At 46.4% G+C, this 21,806-nt stretch overlaps 3 protein-coding genes across 3 annotated transcripts in view; 1 reads left to right on the top strand and 2 right to left on the bottom strand.

Moving 5' to 3' along the window:
- LOC137465531 (serine/threonine-protein kinase PAK 3-like) overlaps positions 1-2,417 on the bottom strand; it is a 77,760-nt gene extending 75,343 nt beyond the window's left edge. Inside the window, exons 1-3 of the mRNA XM_068177618.1 lie at positions 2,343-2,417; positions 1,277-1,340; positions 550-598 (exon numbers count right to left, since the gene is read on the bottom strand). Coding sequence (XP_068033719.1) covers positions 550-598; positions 1,277-1,340; positions 2,343-2,349 — 120 coding nt within the window. The 5' untranslated portion in view covers positions 2,350-2,417. The remainder of the gene's footprint in view (positions 1-549; positions 599-1,276; positions 1,341-2,342) is intronic.
- Positions 1-21,806, top strand: part of GTF2H2 (general transcription factor IIH subunit 2) — a 459,966-nt gene that overhangs the window by 410,933 nt on the left and 27,227 nt on the right. The gene's annotated exons all lie outside the window — the stretch shown is intronic.
- On the bottom strand, positions 2,699-5,425 carry LOC137465534 (uncharacterized). Its single transcript, XM_068177620.1, has 4 exons — positions 4,951-5,425; positions 3,985-4,022; positions 3,443-3,565; positions 2,699-2,910 (listed from the first exon to the last, which is right to left on the bottom strand). Exons 1-4 carry the CDS (start codon positions 5,024-5,026, stop codon positions 2,764-2,766), a joined length of 384 nt encoding a protein of 127 aa, XP_068033721.1. The 5' UTR covers positions 5,027-5,425; the 3' UTR covers positions 2,699-2,763.

Below are 21,806 nucleotides of genomic sequence, written 5' to 3'. Positions count from 1 at the left end.
CATAGTTCACTGCTGCTTTCTTCCAGGAGACTAATTTTCTTTATGGCCACCTACAACGACATGGAAAACCGTGAACCAAAGTCTGTGGCGCAGGACCACAAGGGGAAGACGGAGACAGTGATTATGGGATGATGGAGCTGGGCTGGGCCAAACCGCCTTGTGGCTGGACATCAGACCGCTTGCTTGGGCACCTCCCAGGACAAAGAGCCAGATACCCTTTGCCTTGTAAACCTGGGAGAAACATGGTCTAAGCTCTCCACCGCAAAGCTCTAACAACACAGGCTGTGCCCACAGTCTTCCCCCAGGGCCTTACTTTATCATCCCCATTTTCATTCACACACCCCTTGCAAGCAGGAAGCCATTTTGTGCCGGTAAGAATGGAGCAAAACTGCTGGGAAACCTTTGGCACTTCTAGGGGGCTTGATCATTACTCCAGCAACCACTGGCATTCTCCATTGCACAAGAACAAAGCAAACCCTTGCAGACATGACAGATAAAATGCCGTCCTAAAACAGCACTGCAGAAGCTGTGGCGCTGCTTGACGCTTACCTCTTCTCCTGTGGCAGTCTCCACTGCCATGCACACCGTGCCAAAACCCCTAGAAACAAAAGAGCAGCAGAGAAAGAAGAAGTCCTTTAGTCCCTGCAAGTGCAGGACACCGCGGTCCAATGGGAAAAAAAGTCCCGGGGCAAACAGTAAATGGAACACGACAGATTCTCGTCTGGGTCTTTTCTCCCTTTTCTCTTTCTGTATCTGTGCATGTGTGGGATTTTTCCAGGCACATGCCGGTTCGGCCTTCTCACACCTCTCCTTGGAGTCTATCTGCCAAATTCAAGCACCACCACTGAGGCCTTCTGAGAAGTCTGAAGCCATGTAAGAGCCATTGGAGGAAAGCCTCCAGACACAGATCCTTTCTCCAGCTTCCAAGGAAAATAGTGTCCAGCCACAGCCTGCAGCCACAGCCGGAGCAGGCAAAGGCTTCCACTGTTGCGCACACAAATGGAGAAGTACTCAAAATAGAGGATCCTTAGACAGCTGTGTTCTGGGTCCAGAGCCATTGGCAGCTGCTTCTCTAGGGTGCACCAGACACAGGAAGGGCTCTACTTTTCTGGCCACTTCAGCTATAAATGCTGACCAGTACTTAGAGATCATCAGGCATCATCTTAACGCAGTGTCTGAACAGCTTTGGAGCTTGCCTGCTGTCACTCTGGGGAGGTGTGACACCAGCAAAATGCACCGCCCCCCACTGTGAAGAAGGAGCTGTGGCTGCACTCACCCTTTGCCAATCGTTTCCAGTTCTGTGTACTTAGCCTCAGGATCTCCCTCGCTCACCAGCATCTCTGTAAAAATCCCAAGGAAAGATGTTCACTTCAGAAGAGGTCCCACCCTGCAGCAGATCAGAAAGGCAGCCCCACTGTCTGGGACACTTTGCCCTTTCAACTCAGTCAGCTGGGAAACACCACCACCACCACAACCAAAACCACCACCACCACCAAAACCACCACCACCACCACCACCACCACCACCACCACCTCAAAAACAACAGCAGCAAGACAAGCAGCCCTGCAGCACAGATGGCCTGCCCAAAACTAGAAGTCTACACTAAAATCTAAGCACATCGAGAAACAGTCAGAGGAGACAGGGATCAGAAAACTGTAACCAAGAGAAGTGATTGTTGTCTACAAACATTAAGGGCAGCAGGAAAAACAAAACCTTTCTGTTCTTGGCCATGAACACTCTGTGACATTCAACAAAAGCTTTCATCCTTGCAAACATCCAAGGCATCTTGGGTTCTGGAATCAATTCTTATCAACAGCCGCCCTTTCCAGAACAGGAAGAACATTGCAAAGTGCTTCCAGCAGAGCCGAGATCTCCAGCTTTAAGCAGGACTTTGCCTAAACAATGCCCCTCTGCCTTTCAAGAGCAGCAGCTTATGTTATACCCTACTGTGATGGGCCTCAGGAATGAGGTCCCTCAGCCTTTAGGCCAGGCTAAGTTCTGAAGATGACCTTGGCTGTGCCCCACAGGAGCTGGGCCCCACAGGAGCTCCTTGAGGCCTACTCATTCGCTAGGTCACAGCATCCTGCTCAGCCAGAAACAACCTCTGTTTTCTTTTTGGCATAGAGGGAAGCTCAGGCAAAGCCAAACCAGGCCCAGCTGCCCTCAGAGGCAGGAGCAACACTCCAGGGACCCCTCACCACCTCAAAGCACAACAGCAGGTCCTGTGTGGAGGCCACAGGACCTGGCACTCAGCTGAGGAGGAACAGGAGGTGGGACAGCTCTTGCTGACACGCGCACACACAAGGCACTGCTCCGGCGGACAAGGATCACAAAGCACATACTCAGCATGGCCAGGCACTTGTCCTCTGTCCTCTCTCCCAGCTGCTCTCTGCTGCCAGAGGAACCAGTCGTGCTCCAGCTGCTGCCAGAGGAACTAGTCGTGCTCCAGGTGCACGAGCTGCTCAGGCTTGAGTTTCCAGCTTGGGGACTGGAGGCTTCTTCAGGGCCTTCAGCTGCAGCTCGTGCAGGTACCAGGACACAGGAGGTGGAGCTCTGGGACAAGAAATTCATTTGGGTCACAAACATGCCTGCATGTCGGAGGTGCCCCTCCGATCCCATTTCAAATGCAAGCTCCTAGGAAGACGCTGCTGGCCACACCCAGGGCTCTTCCCCTCTCAGCTTTCGCAGCCCACTTCTCCAGCTCAAGGCGCAAAATCCAAAGGCTGCTTTTACATGACGGACAAAATGACACCAAAGACACTGCTAGCCAAAACAGGCACTTACTGACGTGGGCTGCTCAGGCCGCAGGCTGACAGCAGGGGCAGGTTCATTGGCAGCGGATTCCTCCTCTTCAGCCTCTTCCTCGGGTGCAGAGGCAGCCAGAGCAGGTGCTGACGCTGCCCCTGTGCTCTGTGGGCAGACAGCAGCATGAGGGTCAGGAAAGAACCTGTCATTCAGAACCTTCGGTATATTCAGCTACAGGCCCCGCTGCAACTCAGCTGTTCCTTTAGCTACTGACTGACTTTAGCTGTTCCGTGGGGAGGGCCTGGTCCCTCCTGGGGACAGTGTCTCCTCATATCCTGCAAGGCTGTGAACTGCATCTTTGCACTGCTCTCTTCACTGGGGACAAGGAGCCTGCACAGCCACTGGGCACAAAGGGCTTCACTTGTACCCCAGGAGCATCCCAAGACATCCTAATGCTACCTCTTGTCTCTGGCTAAGACAAATTCACAGCCCCTGTCAGAACAGTAGGAAAGCGATGCCTAAGCGTCCAAGTTCCACACCCCTTTTCCAGGCCTCACAGGCTGAGGGAAGTGCTCTGGAAGAGCTGGAAGGATTCCAGCCCTCAGCATCTTCAGCCAGGCACGGGAGGTGCTGTCTGACCAGAAACTTGCAGCTATGCTTTGTTCCAGCCACAGGACTACCCAGAGGTGCCACTTACTGATGCTGGATGCTCAGGCCCTGCAGTGGCAGCAGGTGCACTTTGGTGGGAATCTTCCTCCCCTTCGGCCTCTTCTTCAGGAAGACGTGCAGCCAGAGGAGGCTCAGAGGTTGGTTTTGGGCTCTGCAGACAGACAGCAGTGTGAGGGACTGCTAACCTTCTTTATATTCAGCTCTAGAGCCAGATGCACTAAGGAGAAATCATCTGCACAGAAATGGCATTCTAAGTTGTTCAAACTCAAGTAGAATGGGCCAATTCGATGGGACTGCACTCTCTTCTACAGGAGAAATTCCATCATGGCTTAAAGCACCAAGCAACCCCACTTTCAGCTGCTTAAAAGCTCTGAAAAGGAACTGGAGGAAACAGCCCGGGATCCAACTCCTCCTGCAGCTGCTGCTGCTGCTGCTGCTGCTGCTGCGAAGAGCCTGCACTGTACTTCCATTCATCCAAGCAGGCTGGCGCTGGACTGCAACAGGCCCAGCTCACAGCTTGCTCCACAATTGTCAAATGCTACCAACACCAAAGGCTCCTTTCCCACTCACCCAAGGACCGGATTCTCTCCAGGCACGGGTGACGTGACCTGCAACACACAAGGGAAAAAGAACCAGATGCTGTAAGAAAACTGCCTGTGCTGGGCAAGCCCACCACAAAGTCGCCAACCCAAAGACAGATCATTCTGTTTTCACTACGTCACTCCAGCAGCAAGCCTTGTGTCACACAGCAAGCAAGACAACAGCACAAACCACTGCCTCGTGTCTACCTTCTGTCCTCTTTGGCCACTCAACCCATAGAAACTTGAGACTGAGAAAGTCTGAGTGGTTCTGTACTAGGCATTACAGCTTCTGCCCCACCCCATCCAGCAGGAGCTACAGCTCCTCTCTTTCCTGTACTTCAGTTTTCTGAAGAGATTGCATGCAGCAATTGCCATGGGCTTACTGAAAGCCTTTCCCCAAACCAGCTTCGCCCAAGTCCCCCTTAGCCATGGTGGCAGTTCTATGGTGACACAGCACAGGAACAGCTCCTGGGTTCAGCAGCACACAAGAACTCCTCTGAAATGTCTATCTCAGAGGCCTTTTCCAAGCTGAGTCTGTGGTTTCATCACAGAACAAATGGCTCTTCTAGCATGCAGGAAGTGTCAAGTTCCTAAGGCACGTCCTGGGATGAGGGAATGCAGACAAGAAGACTTGAACTGAGGGACTTTCCCTCAGTCCTGGAGAGCAGCGCACAGCTTTCACAAGGACTCCTGCCAAGCTCTCCCAGTCTTCCTATCTTGGAAGTTGTCTTGCTTGAGCCAGCAAACTGGGGAGATTCCAGACTCCATTGCCACAGGCTATGCCACGGGAGGAGCGGAACCCCTGCAGGCTACATTACAAATGCTGCCCCACGCCCCACTGGCTAGAGACACCCCCTTCTTAGCTGGAGCTGTTGACAGCAGCTTTACCCAACTAAAGGCCTCTTGGTGGCATTTTGGTTTCCATATGCCGCACTGAACAAAACAGTCCACTTACGTGCCAGGTGGGTGAAAAAGTACCCAGAATAAGCCAAGGAGAAAGCCGTGCAAACTGCAGCACACACCTTCTCCATGGCTCGAGCAGTGCTGCTCAAGTCTGCACCAGACAACGCCTGTGGGGAAGAAACAAAAATACTCAAGAGTCCTGCTGGCAGAGACCTCGGCGATCAGCAGGTTCCGCCTGCAGCGAGCGTGCCACAGAGCTGCTCTGCGCACTGAGCCCTTCCGGGCCTCGGCACAGCAACTTTGCCTTGACAACGCTGGGATGCGGCCGCTGACATCACAATAGCAGCCACCCTAGGCTGGTTTGTGAATTCATGCATAGAACCAGGCCTTCTCTACAGCTCAGGCCAAAAAAAGCCTGCAAAGCTCTCCTCTGCTACAAAGCAACACAAAAAGCCCTCCTAGTCCAGAACCTGCTGCTCAAGGCATCTAAGAGTAACTCCAAGAACACACTAAGCCCCTGTAGCCCACACCGAGAAGCTGAGCACTGAGAAGGGACCAGGAGGTGAGGAACCACGCTAGTGGTCTTTGGCCACCAATGCTTCTGGCCAATAATGTTCCACCTGGACCTTCCTCAGCTCTAGAAAGCAGCAAACAAGGAGAAGCACTGCTTTAATTGCATTTAGATCTTTCTCCTAGCTACAGAGACGAGGTCATGGATCTTTCAGCACTATTTCTTCCAAACATTGTACATCATAGCCATAGTAGGATTTCAGCAGGGAAATGCCATGACCGGAAATGCAAGGGGGATCCTTCTGTCTGGCTCCCTCTAGCACAGAGGCCTTGGCACCAAAGCACCACCACCGTTTCCCCCCTCAACCCACACCCCCCCAGTTTTGTCCTTCCACAGTATTTCTTAGGACACGGGGCTGAGATGGGTGGCACAGAAGTGACATCTCTGACACATGGCTGAAACCATCAGGGCCAGGGTGGCATCTGGGACTGTTTTTCCGCTCTAGCAGAACAAGGCAACCCAGAGTGGTGACACTGATACCAAGTGAGTTCAGCCAAGCAAAAAGGGAGCCCAGCTAAGCCAAACGGAGCCCAGCAGGGTGGGAGGAAGAGGCAGTGAAGCGGCAGAGCTGATTCCCACGCACACGCCCAGCATGGCGGACTGATGGTAGCGGCAGTACCAAACAGAGCTCTGCAGGGAGAGACACCCATCACCATTGCCGCTGCCACCATCACTGCTGCAGAGAAGGAGCAGGAAACTGCCACTGCAGGTCCACAGCTGCTCCAGGCAGCACCAGCAGCCCCCATCTACCATCAGAATCATTCTGTAAGCCCTCGCCATCTTGTCTTTGTTCCAGGCGCCCCATGTGACACTTCACCTTTGTCGCTTAAGCCATTACCTCTTTTGCGCAATTTTCTTCTTCTTGTTGTATACTGCTTTTTTTTTCCTTACTACATTGTAACTCTAACATTTTTTGCCACTCATAGATTGGTTTTTCCGTTGTTCCCCTCCATTGTTGTGGAGAAGGGGAGAGAGGAGAGGCGTTACAAGGACTATCTCAGGATGAGGACACAGAAAGGAGGGAAGGTCTTAGAAAGAACAAACAACCCTCATGCTGCCTCTTTTGGATAAAGATAATAAAAGTGCAGGTTTCTTAATATCCAGCCACAAATCTTTGGAGTCTTGACAGCCAAGAAGCACAGGAACCCGGAAACCTTGTGGTGAGAGGCTAGAGATTGCTGGCTCAAAACATTTCAGGTGCTTGTATGCGGGGAAAGGGGCAGACCAAGCCTTGCTCTGGTGAGGTGTTGCCCTACTCTGCCCACCCCACACTGCCAGGCCTGTATCCCAGCCCAGCAGTGGCCGCTGATCCCTGGCACAGCAGAGGCAACGCTCCACACCTGTGTCTGGAACCCCTAACTCAGCTCCTAAATGGCCGGGTGAGTGGGAGCCCCATGTGGGGGAAGGCCCCAGGAAAGCCAAAGGGTATTTAACTCCAGAGACGTGGCAACCACATGTCTTGGCCCTACCTCCTCTTGGAATTCTATCAGCTGAACACCACTGGAACCAGGATTGGTAGCTATGTTGGTTCTTTTCTAGGTATTTTCTCTCCTTCTCTCTTCCCCTTTATTCTTCCAATTCCATCCTCTCAGATTTTTGAGTAACTTAAAATCTAACAGGCTTGGAGTTTGTGAAGTTGAATGGGCTAAGTTAATGCCTGATGGAATGTTTCATGTTGATTGAATCCTGCTCTAAATTTTTTGCCAAAGTTCTCTGATTTTCAGAAGTTGCCAGTGAAGATTATTTTTGTCATTCCGACCTCTTGAGAACGTCTTGTCAGTATTTCTCCTGCTTTTCTACGTCCGAGTACGTGAACAAGTTTAAGTCCTTTTAAAGTGTCTCATAGAGCAACGTTTTTGGGGCCTTACATTTTAACTGGCGCAATGAGCAGGCTGTTCTTGAGGTGACATGGCCATTTTATACAGCAGTAACTGCTCGTGACATAATAAAGGAGAAATAAATTTGCAGTCAAAGCTGCTATTTTCTGGCAGAAAAGTAATAGAATCCCACGCAGAAGCTGATCTCAACTGCTCTCCACTGGCAGACCTGCTAAAAGCTTATATATAAAGCTTGTCCAGCCCTAAAGAGAGATGGGGACTGAGAAAAGCCAGCACCATCCGCAGTTACTTGTGGAGAAAACATGAATTTTGGTAGAAGAAAAATTTAAAATCCCAGTAAAGGACCATGCCTGGTATCCATATGCATGGAGATTTGACTCAGAGAGCTGTAAGTTGCCAACAGCTAGAAAAGGAGCTGAATCAGTTGCAAATTGCCTTAGAGCCTGAAACAATAGCCAGCCTCAGGCCGCCGGAGCAGGAAGTGAATGCAGGGATGAAGCCAGCCCCCAAAACCTGAGAAGCCAGTTAAACGCGCTGGTCCAAAGCCAAAGAGCTTTAGACTTGCAACTGAACTCGGCTGGGGAAGGCCTGGAACCAGCGTTTTCTAGACTCGAGGAACAGCCAGGCCTCCCTGACTGCAAGGTTACCCCCGCAGCCCTTGCGAGGGGTTTAATGCCTCCGAGTCAAACGCTGCCCTTCAGCCTAAACTCCGCCCGCCCCTAAAACATACAGAGCGGGGCGCCCCGAAGATGATGTCACCTTCCTCCGCTCTCTGGAGGCGAGGTTCGACTCAGCAAAGCCAATCTTCTTCCCTCCTTCTCATCCCAAGCCCTGCCTGCTGATAAAGAAGCAATTCGCTTATCAGGAGGCAGTGTAGGGTAGTGGTACCTCCCTCTGCAACAGAAGTGGTCGAATTACACGGGAAAAGTAGCAATGATCCCAAAGAAAGAGAAATGGAGAATGTTTTGAGAATTTTGCTAATGGGGGCGGGGGACGGGGGGGAATGAAATCAATCCTTTTGGGAAAGAAGAGCATGGTGAAAAGCCCTGGTCTTTTGCCCGGGGAACAATCTGTTGTGTGAAGAGTTTGGACCCCTTGGAGCGGGGGAGAAGCCCCAAGCAATGCATGAGAAACAGCTGATGTCCCGTTTCCCTTCTTCTGGGTTATTGTAATTTAGTTCAAAATTTAAGGATCAAGATTAAGAAAACAAAATCTCGGGACCACCTCCAAAATTGGGTTGCGAGAGGGTGGTGATTTCAGCTATCCTAAGAGGCTTTCTGGAAATAAAATGGGGAATAAATGGAGGGTCCGTTTCCTTGTATTCTTAAAGAAGCTTTGCAGACTGCTCCTGCAGCGTCTCCTTCTGGCAGCAGTGGGTATTGAGCCTTGTCTGCCACCAGAGGCTGGAGGCCGAAATGCTGCCACTAGAGACTCTGTAGGAGAATCCTTAGGAGAAAATGCTTTTCTCCTCATGCAAGTTGGTTGTTTTGGTCTCACTAATAACCCTGAATGTTCAAGTATATCCTCACCAGGCAGGAGACTGGGTCTATGTCCAGACCTGGAATACAGAGCCGCTTCACCAGAAGCGAAAGGACTTTTGATGCCAGGGCTGTGAGATTTACAGCTCGAGACTCCCAAATTATGTGCTTAACGTTAGCTCTGGAGGCACGGAATTGTACTGGACAGTCTACTGCTATGTCAATAGTGCTTCATTTCCATGATGGGAATTCTGAAGTCCTTTCAAAGAAGCTTTGCCTGAAAGAGAACATGTCTGGCTTGCAGTGCATTGCTCTGTAGGCCTTAGGAAGTCACTTCGTCAGCCCTTACCCACCTACTGCCCAAAAACCATATGTGAAAGCCTGAAGCCGTGTCAGTGCCCCAAAGAGAAGGCAGTTAGGGGCAAAATAGTGAGAATTATTTTGGTGTTGGCACGCCAGGTACCAGGTGGGTGAAAAAAGCCATCTGTAAATAGCTTAGCTGACAATCAGGGAGGGGAAGGTGCAAAGAAAGGAAGGGGTAGAAACAGGAAAGGAATGAGAGGACTATGTACAGAAGTTGAAAGTAGCAAATTTTTTTTTAAAAGAGTAATTGGATAAAATACTGAAAAAATTAAGGAAGGCTTCTCCTCGTGCTGGATGGTGCATTGGGGGATAGTGTCGGCAGCTTTGGGTGCCCTTCCCAAAGCCATCACCTGTTTTTCCTCAGCCATCACCTGTTTTCCCTCAGCCCTGATGGGTCCAGGCAGCCTTTTTGACAGTGTTGTCGCACAGGGCACACAATCAGTCATAAGCATTTGATTGGCTTGTTTTCAGAAAGAAGACAGTGATGTCCAGTCTATTATAGAAGTTTTCTCTGGAGAACGCAAAATGCATTTTGAATCCAGTCTGAAACCATTTTGAATCCAGTTTGGCCATTGCTTGAAAAACTCCCCAGAGAGATTTGTGGTACTTCCCTGAATTCTCCTACCACTGTGCAAAGATTTAATTTAAAAGTTTAAAGAAGCTTTTTATTTTAGATGGATTAATTACGTCTAAGTACTTGCAAGCATACGCTCTACTGCTACCGGGATCACTCATCCGCTGGAAAATATATCAAAAGAATCACCTTATGAAGGGAATGCCGTGCATTTTAAAGCAGTTGTGTTACTTTGTTTGCTCGTGTGGAGCCAAAAGAATTGTGCAACCTGAAGGCAAAATAGACTTAATTTAATCAGGGTGGGGATAAAAGATCTATGTGTTAATGTAAAAATGAGCGTAACAAAGAGGGGTATCGCTGGGTTTTGGTGCATGCTCAGGTACCATTCAGGTACCTGAGAGGCCATCACACATAAGGTGGCCTTCAACATGCTGTGTTGGTTCAAGTGCCCCATCCCAGTGAGCTGGTCATCCCATTGTGATGTCACTCATACAGTCAGCTGGCAGTGAACTGTGATGTCTCTAGGGTTAGACTGTGACTTCACATCCCTTGAGACTTTCTTACAGGCACAGAGAGAACCGGACTCAGGCTGGCTCAGATCTGATTTCCTGCCATGTGTGTCCACCAGATCTGGAGGATTGAGCACAGAGACAGCAAGGGACCAAGATTTCTCCGTTTTGTTGCAGTGTGTGAGATTCTTTGGTAGTGCCTGTGATGGGGAGCAGCTTCTCAGGACTCCCTGAATTTGCCATGGAGAACAGACAAAGCCATGGGGACAGAGTGGAGCTGCCCCATTTGTCATGATGAGCAAGAGGGTGTCGCTTATGTGATACCCTGTGGCCATGAGTTCTGCATGGGCTGCATCCTGCGTTGGGCAGAGAAGAAACCAGAGTGCCCACTCTGCAGAAGATTGATAGAGTCCCCCAGGTTTTCTCTGCAGGAACAAAAATACCTAGAGTGTGTCATCACACCCCAGGGAGAATCACCAGAGACCAGCAGCCAGGCAGAAAGATCTCTTGGCCTCCTGGATGGAAACAGCTGCCAGCGCCCCGGAGCAGTTCCTGTGCAAGGAACACCCTCCCCGGTTGAGCTGAGGCCCGCAGGGACAGAGGCTGTGGGTAGCCTGCTGCCCAAGGACTGGGCAGAACTTTTCCAGAAAGAAGAACATGTTCTTGACCCTATGCTGCCCTGACTGCGCCAGGGGCTGGAGGCAATGTATGGGTCCCAGGGGTGGCTGGCATTGAGAGCAGAGAACAGCATCTTGTATGCCCCGTGCCTCTGCGGTCCAGATGGGGAGGTCATGGTCCAGACGCTGCAGCCTCTCCTGAAGGAATACACAGAAGAGCTGGTTGATGGCACTGTCAGTTTCATTGTGGGCCAATGCAGTGAGGAGGCCAAGAGGCTGCTGTGCTCCCATGCTGCTGGAAAGGAGGACAACAGCCCCGAGGCCAGTTCCTGCTCCACCGGCTCCCAGGGAGGGACTCCACCTGGCATCCGAGCCCTGCCAGCAGCCCTGCAGGTGACATGGAGGACCAACCCAGCACGTCAGAAGCTGCCCTCTGTGCCCTCTGCATGCTCCAGCTGTCTGTGCCGATTTGTACAGAGCAGGTGCAGTCCCAGAAACAGCAGGGGGAATTTGTGGTGCCATGTTTTTCTGCCCAGGGTAGCAGTCACAGTCCCACTGCGCCTTGTGAGGGCTGGGGAACACTCACACTGGGTGCCCCGGTACCCCACAGAAAGGAGGGCCAGCAGCCCCCAGGACTCTCCATGGAGTACAAACAGGCCCACAAAGAGAGATTGGAGCTGCCCCATCTGCCATGATGCTCATGAGGATTCCACTTATGCGATGCCCTGTGGCCACCAGTTCTGCCTGGGATGCATCATGCATTGGACAGACAGGAAACCAGCGTGCCCAGTCCGCAGCAGAACAATTTTGATTGTCAAGATTTCTGTGCATGAAGAAGACGACTATCTGCAGTGTCTTGTCGCACCCTCTGGAGAGTTGCCAGAGATCTGTAGCCAGGCAGGAAGAGCTCCCAGCTACTTGGCTGAAAACAGCCCCCATTGCCCTGTGCCATCCCTGCCACCTTCTCCACAGGGAATGCTGTCCCCAGCTGAGCTGGGGCCTCCGAGGCCAGAGGCTGTGGGGGGCCTCCTGCCTGAGGTGTGGGCAGAACTTTTCTAAGGTCAAAAGCATCTACTAGTCCCCATGCTGCCCTGGCTGTGTCAAAGACTGGAAGCATTATAAGGGTCCCAGTGGTGGCTGGTAAAAAATGCAGAGGGACACATCCTGCAGGCCCTATGCCTTTGTGGTCTGGATGGGAAGTTATTGTTTCAGATACTGCAGCCTGACCTTGAGGGATGTACAACACCGCTGGTCTATGGCCTTATTAATGTCATTGTGCATGGATGCAGCACAGAGGCCCAGAGGCTACTGCAATCCCACACTGCTGGGGAGAAGGACAACTCTGCAGCCAGCTCCACAAACTCCTGGGAACAAAATCTTGCCTCCTCTACAAGCAGCCCTGAAGGCTGTGATATGGAGTACCAAGCCAGCACCTCACAAACTGCCTTCCGCAGGGATACTGACTGTCCCTCATCTGTGTCCTTGTCTGCAGAGCAGGTGCAGGCCCAGGAGGAGCTGAGGGAGGTGGAAGAGGCAGGTTCTGCCCAGGACAGCAAATGCAGACCTTCTTCTGTCCAAGACAGGAACTTCTCACATGGGGGATCCCAGCACCCCTGGAAGAGGAGGGCCCCTGGCCACCAGAACTCTCCCAGCCCTGCAAGAGGCCACTCCAGTGGTGGCACAATCAAGGCTCCAGCAAATCTTTATTCAAAAGACAGGAAATAAATTATTATTTCCCTGACACAGTCACTGGGTGCGCTTTGTCTCTCTTCAGCTGGGGCCTGTCCCTGATCTCATGACCCTCCATAGTTCAAAGATCACAGAGCCTCAGGGCCCTATTGGTGATACCTCCTCCTGAAGGAAATCCTGCTGCAGCCATGATAGTGGAAGAGGTTCTGAATGAAAAGGAGCAGTGCATTTATGTAGGACGATGTGCCAAATAAAGGTGGATGGTGCCTATGCACAGAGGGAATGAACATGCTGCTCCATGCACTGCCTTTCTCTGTGGCCAAGGGGACAGGAAGGACCCTGTGGTCCCTTGGTCAGAGGGGTTTCTGGGCAAACAGGCTGGTAGGATGGCTCCTGCCTGCCAGTCATGACAGGCTATGTGACTGAAAAGATGGTGTCCCTCCTAGGGTACAGGGCACTGGGGCTTCAGAGCAGCTTCTCTGAATCCGAACACCACTTTGTAGGGATAACCAGAGTTCTGTGACTGATCCCAGCACTGAGAACAGATTGGCTCTGGCAAAAGAAAACAGTGGCCTTGATGCTGCTTGTAAAGCTACACTTGCATGAAGAAATGGGCTTCAAGAAAGACACTCCTCAGCTGGCCCCTTGGCTGATCCTCAAAGTCAGGAAGTGTCTAGCTGAGGGAGTGATTCTTCCTCCCTTCCTTATTCCCTCTCCCTCCCTCCCTTTTCCACTTTCTCTTCCCTGTCTCTCTTCTGTGCCTCTGTCTCACTGAAGAGAACAATGGATGGGACAGCACATCCCACCAAGACCAGGATCTTGGTCTTCCTGGAGTAGAAAGAAGGTTGTCCCTTTTACACCTATAGCTCCTTCCTGTGTCTATGGGAGCAGGTTCCATTGCTGGTGGTTTTGAGGAGCATAAATACAACAGCTGGCCAGGAGCACCAGCTTCCAGAAGCATGGCAGCCATGGTAAGCAGAGAGGGACCTGGCACTATGGGCATGTGCCAGTGGCAGTGGATGGGAAGGTATTGTTGTGGTTTAACCCAAGTTATCAACCAAGCACCATGCAACCACTCTCTCACTTCAGTACCAGGGGCAAGGGAGAAAGAACTGGAAGAGTAAAAGTTACAAAACTCCTGGGTTGATATAAAGACAGTAATAGGTAAAGCAAAAGCTGAACACAGAAGGAAAACAAAACAAGAAAATCACTCACTGCTGCTTGTCTGGACTCACTCTCTGATTGGGGTGACCCAGAAAGGTAGAAATGTCTCTCCTCCAGCTCATGCCTCCAAAGAAAGACTCAGTCTTCAGTCGTCCAGTCTCAAGGTAGTTTATTGTATGTTATCTAAAAGATTTCTCCCTGAGCTGCTACGGTCCGTTCAGCAGTCAGACAAAGACACACTCCGACACCTAGGGGGCTGGTGCCCTCTTTTATACATTACATATTAGATGTTTATAGTTTTTCCCCAATGCCCATCACCTATATTGAACAGTGACTTTCTACTCTAAACCAATCTGTGAGTGTGTCCTGGGGTGACAGGACATTTTCATGCTTTGTACCCCAATCGTGTATTCCTGGTCCCGTGCTCTCAGTTTGTTTTGTCTATAGCCGTGCCTCTCCCCTGGCTGCTTGCTTGGCTTGCTGCTGCTAGCTTTAGGCCCGCTTTGCTTGCTCTGCTCTCTTGCTTTTTTTTTTTTTTTTTTTTGTTTTTTCTTTGCTTGCCTTATTTTGCCATTTTTCTATTTTTGTTTTTCCCTTCCTTCCTTCCTTCCTTCCTCCCCTTCCCTGAAGACATCGGACCTGCTTCGGACCTTGATTCGGGAACGTCAAGGAACTCCTCCAGAGTCTGCAATACAGAGAAGCTCAGCACCCTCCTCAGCAGACTGCCCAAGCCGTTTGGCCTCTCTTGGACTGGTGAAAACGTTTGTTGTCATCTCGGGCTGCTTTTCTTGTGTTGGGGAGTGGTTTTTGTTCTTGCTTAATAAACTAGTTTTTTCCTCTTTTCCTCCGAGGAAATTCCTCCCGAACCCGGCGGGGGGGGGCGGGGGGGGGAGGAGTTGTGGAGGTTTGTTTCCTTTAAGGGGCTCCTTTGGAGATTTTCCCCTAATTTGTCCTAAACCAGGACAGAGTGCCAACATCACCATGAACATGGAGGTTAGGAAGAAGAAGGAAAAAGGACAGGGCACACCCAAGTCCCTCCATCTTAGAACTTCTGACTCCCACGTACAAAACTCAGACCCCTCTGTACAAGGCCTAAAACCCCCTGTACAGCACTCAAAAATTCTTCCTTTCACTTTGTGACTACTTCTTCTATAATATCTAAACTTTTGTGATTTCTTGTTCTTCCTGCAAGGTAAATTGTTCCATGGGTCAGGTTCAAAGCCACAGGGGTCTGTGGCTGCATTCCAGGGTCTCAAACGCTTCTGACCTGGGCCCGGAACATCCAAGAGTGTCCAAGGGACATTCTGGGTTCCAACAGCTCCCCATGGGCAGGCAGGTGTCCAGCCATTCCCAGGAAAGTAGGACTCCATCATGTGAAATGTTTACTTGGGAAGACAAACATGACAACTGTCCATGTCCTCCCAGTCCTCCTTCCTCACTCTACTTTACATGCTGAGCATAATGCCATTTTGCAGTTACTGCATCAGAATTCATCCATCCCATCTTTGCTTCCTCTGTGTAGCTGCGTGTTCCTGATCAGAGAGTTGTTCTTCCTGTGTACTGCCATGCAATAATGAAATATTCTCCAGCAGAGACTCCAAACCTGCCTGCCAGCTACTGAGAGCATTGTCCAAACACTTCTTGAACTCAGACAGGCTTGGTGCCTTAACCACTTCCCTGGGAGCCTGTTCCAGTCCCCAGCCACCCTGTGGGTTTAGAAACTTCTCCTGAAATCCAACATAAACCTCCCCTGATATAACTTCATGCCATTTCCTTGGTTCTGTCACTGATCACCAGAAAGAAGAGATCAGTGCCTGCCCCTCCACTTCCCGTAATGAGGAAGCTGTAGACTGCTAAGGTTTTCAGTGTTTCTTCTTTTGCTTTTTCTTATTAGGAGGCTTCAATGTGTCCATCACTTTTCCTTCACAGACTGTGTCCACACTTGGACTTCTCATTCTTTTTTTCTTTTTGTCACACTTTGTCTCACTGCATGCTAGATACCCTGAAAGGCTGCACTCATCTGTGTAGCAGTCACTGAATTATGATAGTTTTGTCGAGGTCATTTTCTCGCACTAGACTTGCGAGCTCCTAAACTGTGCTCTCCATAGCAAGTTTTGTATTTCCTTTATCCAGTATATTTTTCACTTTTTATCCTGCTTTTTTCTCCAGAAGTGACCCAGTAATCTGTTACTTTATCCATTTCTTGATCTGCTGCTTTTGTCAGAGCAGTAGTCTCTGCTGTGGTGTCCTCTCTGGCTCTACAGACCTCTCCATTCAGCAAAGGATTTTAGTCTGTTCAATAGATTGCCATAAACTGTGACCAGTAGCTTGAACCCTCCTCTGCAGAAGGACTAACAGTTATTTTCAACAATCTTACAAAAAGCAGAACCTTTCCAATATTTACTATGCCTACTGTCTCTTCTATAATATTGATTGCTGTCTCTGCTTCTTTATCTCCTTTTGCCTTTTTTTTTTTTTTTTTTTTGCTACACAATCCTGATCTGCTTACTTCTCTGAATGTAGTGTTCTTATGACTCAAAGAGCCAGAGGTTATCTGGCTCTTTGTAGAGAAAGCAGAATCACAGCATGGTTGAGATTAGAAGGGATTTGGCATTGGTGCAAGAGGATTAGGTCAGGGAATACTTCAGCAAACTAGAAATAATTAAGTCCATAGGCCCTGATGGGATGCACCCATCAAATGCTGGGTGTTGAGGGAGTTGAGAGATGTAACTCTGAGGCCCCTCTCAGCAACCTTTGACCAATTGCAGCAACTGTGGGCACTGCCCAAAAACTGGAGAAAGCAATGTCACTCCTATCTTCAAGAAGGGTAAGAGCCCTTTCCTACTTTTTCCTGTTACTTTGGATGTTGTATACTCCTTGCAGAATAAAGAACAGAGTTATGTTCACGCAAGAAGCTCTCTGGATGTGATTTGCAAGGTTTTTCAGGTAATGTTAGAAACAATTTCCCATTTCCTTCTATGACAGATAAAGGCATATGATTTTCATGAAAGTTAAATGACATTTGACCAGTTCTGCTATTAAGGTATTCTGTTCCTTCTTGAAACTCAGTAAAGAGAGCAGTGCAAAACATTTTTGATGTATTGGTCTGGAGTACGAAAGATATTTTTTGATAATGAATGTGTAGAAGGGTTGTCTGTAATGTAAAACCTCAAAATTAGTTAGCCCAAATCCAATATTAGATATCTGTTATGTAAATATTGCTGTAATTTAATGCAATGGCTGGTATTCTTGATAGTTTTTTGCCACTATGACTTTACAGACCAAAGCTATTATGATGTAACCTTTATTTAGGGGAGATATTTTCACTGTCATGATATATATACTAATCTAGATTGTTACCTCCATACTTGCAGCATTTATGAAATACCACATTACTTTGTATATGGTACTTCTGAAATTATTTCTTTTGCTTTGAAGTGGCCTACTGGTAAATTGAAGAGCTGGGATTATATTTAGGATATCTTAGCTGTATGTCAAAGGGGAGAGAGTTGTGTGGTAGTACATATGTGCTGCCACAAGTTGTGTTTCTAGGTTTAACTTGTAAACACAAAAATAAATTTTTGCTGGTGGTAACATTCTAAGTTTGTAATGTTTTGTGCACCTTAGTAAAAGATGACAAATACCTCTCATTAAAAACATTTTGACATTTTGGAGTTCATGCCATTATATGAGTAAATGGATGTGCATATCCAAGAAAGTTCAGTGTAGCTCACTTGAAGAGCTCATATATAGTGTAGAAAAATGAAATAGTTCTAAGGTAACCTTAAATTTTAAACAAACTATTTTGAACTATAAAAACCAGAGTTACATAGAGAACTTCAGAAAAACAAAGGTAACAGTTTTACAACTTCTACACATGATATGTCAAAATTAGATACTCAAATCATATTGCACCAAACACTGTTGTCTTGCATTTTATTTAATGGAGACTAATGAGAAGGGATGATCATGTCAAATAAAAACTGCTCAGTTGTTCAGAAGTTTCAGTAAAATAACAGATTTGTACTCAGTGATATTTTGTAAATTTTGGGGAGACCTCACCTTGATGCTGATCTCCTGTATGCTATCAGAATATAATATTGCTTTTTACACAGGTAACTTTTGTTCCGCGTTTCTGTATGTGTAACACAAGCAATACATTCCCTTTGGCAGTATTAATGGATAAAATGAATCCATAGTAATCCCAGGGAAAGAACCAGATAAATATATAAATGTTAAGTTCCCTTAGTTCAATAAAGAGCTTTCACCTGCCACTAAATCCAACTGTGGGTTTAAAATTTGAGTATTAAGTTAAAAAAGGGTTTCATTCCTTGTAGTTCATATCATTGTAAGAAGAGTTCTTAGAAAAATAACTTAAATGAAAGGTTTTCTTTGCCTTCTTATATTTCAGTGAGAACATTATACAGGTCATGCAAATTGATGAGAAATTAATAATTGAAGAGAATGCAACTGAAAGATGATTTATATATATTTGCATTTCTGCTTTATTTATAAAGAAGAAATTTAAAAGAAATGCAAGCTGTACACTCATCAGAGCTAGAATTAGTAATCAAGAATGCCAGGTACTCTTTTAGATCAGTTATTCATTATTCAAAAAATACTCAAGGGCACAAAAGTTGAATGGAGATTGCTAGTTTAGCTGACTGGGTTGCCTTCCTAATAAAATTCTTTCAGTGCTTCTATTTATAAAACCTTTTCTGTTCATTTTATTTCTTTTTTTTTTTCCAATTTAGAACATTATCAGTAGCAATGTAATAAGTAGAGAGCTTAAAAATGAATCATACTCTTTTTCAAATATCAATATCAAATCAATATTAAAGCAAATTATTGCTTTGCTTTCTCTTTGGAAAATCACTTTTGGTCAAAGAGGAAAAGGACCTCATCTCTCAAACATGAAGTGACAGTACTATCTGGAACAAGGAAAGCATAGTTGATATTTCAGAAAAGTAGGAGATGCAAGGTGGCAAAGATACTTTCATCTGTGTTTTCCATGTTCAAGGGGAAATAATTTACTGCAAAAATTAGAAGGCTTTGATTCACTCCTCACTTTCAATGAGAAAAAAATGTCAGCTTCTAGTAGCTAGGTTTGCTACAGTGAGGCTTAGGTTCACCTCTAATTAATGCTTGGACATAAAACAGTATAAAAACAGTATTAAAAGTTTGTGGTAACTTGGATTGCAGCTGTCTACATATATTAGCTAAATAGCACATGCTTCAATAAAGATCTACTACATGTATGTAATAAAACTGGATAACTAATTGTGGTAGGTTCATGTGCTGTCACACACAGCAAGCCAGGTAAATAGTCTCCACATTTGTTGCCTTTTGTAAAAGCAAAATTTCCTTTTTGTACAGAATTTACACAGTGATGTGGTTATGCTTTGTATTTCTCAAAGATTATGAAACAGTCCTGCAGCCCCTCAGCTACTGCTTCACTTATTTGTGTATATGGGTGTGATTCCTTCTGCTGTTTTTACCTCTCTCCTTTTCTCTCACTTCCTTTATGTCTGTTGTCAGAGAGAAATATGTGTGAACTCCTTTCTGACCTGGAAGGTTCTTCCATCTCTCTTTGCTGCCACTTCTCCCTTTCTACCTCTACATAATGCTTTCCACTTTCCTAATATAGAAAATTCAACATTTTATACACTCAGGTTCTGTAAATTTACTTCCTGCCTGCTCCCTGTATGGGGCCACAGTGTGAGTTTTTAACATTTAAAAACTGTGGTTCATAAGCATTTTATACTTATTATACTGCAATACTATCTGCACTCCACTAAATTGGGATCCGTGATGCCATTGGCCGTCCATGTTTAGGCAACAATGTATAATTCCAAAATCATTTGAGAAGAAATCAGGAGATGAGGGGATATGAAAATAATTTAATAAAGCATATTGAACTAATTAGATATCGACTATGTGACACTGACTATGCAACTAAGTACTTATGCCTTCATCAAGAATCTCCTGGAAACTGAAAACAATGTAACGTATTGGTCGATGGAGACAGTAGTTGCTCAAAATCCTGTTCAAGATACACTATTCATGCAGTCATATGTCTCTGTTCTTGCTTCTCCTCATCTGTATTCTAATTTTGATAGACATTGCCTCTCTTTCTCTCTGACCAGCTGACCATAGGGGGTGGAACTTTCTTTGCTGCAACCATTTTTCATAGCTGCCTTTGATCCTTCTGCTCCACAATGTCAGGAGGAATCTGAGCTCACCTTTCTCTAATCACCAGAGCTAAGGCAGCAAAACCTCCTGTCCCTACACCTCACCATTAGCTTTTGCTGTGAAGAAAACAGCCTTCCTCTTGCACCACTTCTCAGGTCATGAATGCCAGCTCCCTACCTAAATGTATCCTAGATTTTATAGGATATTTTTCCTTTTACAATGCATAAAGCCTGAACTATTTTTTCTCTAATTTGTGTATTTCTGTTTTGTTTGTTTGTATGTTTTTTAATATGGTGCTGTAAAAAAAATCAGATATGACTGCAAAAATGTTCAACCTGTACCTTCACCACAGCTATGCAAACTTTTTTTTTTTAACATAAATTATGTCAGAGATACAATGAATATTTGAGTACTGCTGTTGTCCTTTGTAGGAATAATATCTAGAAATGTGAATGTAATTTCTTATTCATATATGCATTTTTAAATACTCTGAAACTAAACTTCTAGATTCTTTTCTAACTGTTCATGAAGGGTACAAGACAATTATTTTCTTACAAGCTATATTGCTTCACATGTCTTGTTTAGTATAGCTGACAGTGACCTTAATGACTGTTAAACTACATCCAAAGTACAAGCTTTTGGACTATATCTGAGCCCCAGAGGTTCCTTATCAGTAAAAAGGTAAGTGCTTGGTGCTTTGAGGGAGATATTACACATAAAACTGCTAGATAAGTAAGTAGTGCAGATAAGATTTTCATTCAATATTAAACTGCTCACATATTTTACTAAAAGCTACTTTTATGGAAATAGTTGCTTGAAGAGGTGCATTTGTATTTTTCCTTAAATGGAAGAATAAATCTGGGGCCTCTTACAAATTTTGTACTCTGTGTCCAAGTTAGTCTTTCTCTGTATTTCTGAGAGAATCATAATTACTTGTTCAAAAGTAATGAAGAAACAAAAGTAATGTAGAAATACCACAAAATATTCCTAACATTAACTTTAAGCTTGTGCAGTTTCAACCACATTAAACTGTCATGTAAATGTGACAGTTTTCAACTGCTTATCAAAAATAGCTTGTTCATGAGATACCAAAGTGCTTGTCAATTTTTTACATATGAATCAATACTTTTGTAGAGTGTAGCAAAAAAAAAAGACTATGTTGGTCTGCACAGATGGCAAAATTTATGATTGAATTATAAAAATTGTAATTATAATATCCAGTGAAGGCAGAAATTGTGAAATTCACCATATTTGTGATCTGTATATATTAACTGCTTATATATTTTCTAGATTCATTCTTCGGCAGCTTATGTGTAGTTACCATTAAAGCCATCTTGCTGTTTTTCCTTGCACAGAGTATATAGATTAATTGTGGTATAGCAGGTTTTTCACTCCTGTTTTGCTGTTATGTCCCTCCCTTACAGTATCAAGAGAACTGTCTTGCTCCAAAATCTCTTTTCAAGCTGCTATTTACAACCAAAGCATATTTAGATGGAGCTACTGCCTTAAAATGCTATGTCAGCAAACCCACTGAGTGTAACTTCTTGCACTTAGTTGTGAGGTAGTTGTTCATTCATTGATTTTTGGTTTTGGTTTTTTTATCAGTAGGCATTCTGATACATTTTTTGTAACCCAAAATGTCAATACTCCCTCTCCTTTTGCCTAACTGAAACCCCACCTATGGTGTATAGATATGGTGGGTAAATAAATATGCTTCTAGTCACACAACATAGCCAAGAATTAATCTCTCCTGTTAGGTTTGTGTTGGGAGGAATGGGTTAAAGCTTGGAAGACTGTTGAGAAGGATTGCAAATCACTCAAGTGACCTTGCAGTTGGAAATAACTCTTGATAAGCCTCTAAGAACCACAGTCCAGTGATCCTCCAGCACAAACTATCTCCGCTTGTGCCTCTG

Source organism: Anomalospiza imberbis, chromosome Z, assembly GCF_031753505.1.
Source record: "Anomalospiza imberbis isolate Cuckoo-Finch-1a 21T00152 chromosome Z, ASM3175350v1, whole genome shotgun sequence".
In the NCBI taxonomy this organism is placed as follows: domain Eukaryota; kingdom Metazoa; phylum Chordata; class Aves; order Passeriformes; family Viduidae; genus Anomalospiza; species Anomalospiza imberbis.
Note: the sequence above shows the minus strand (reverse complement) of the source record. Positions and strands in the feature narration are given on the sequence as shown.

What these genes read in the sequence shown, in the direction of transcription:
- LOC137465534 (XM_068177620.1), bottom strand. Translation starts at nt 5,026, where the DNA reads ATGGAGAAGGTGTGTGCTGCAGTTTGCACGGCTTTCTCCTTGGCTTAT. An exon ending in CTTTTTCACCCACCTGGCAC is followed by an intron (nt 4,023 to 4,950) that starts GTAAGTGGACTG and finishes TGTGTGTTGCAG; the next exon opens with GTCACGTCACCCGTGCCTGG. An exon ending in GGAGAGAATCCGGTCCTTGG is followed by an intron (nt 3,566 to 3,984) that starts GTGAGTGGGAAA and finishes GTCTGTCTGCAG; the next exon opens with AGCCCAAAACCAACCTCTGA.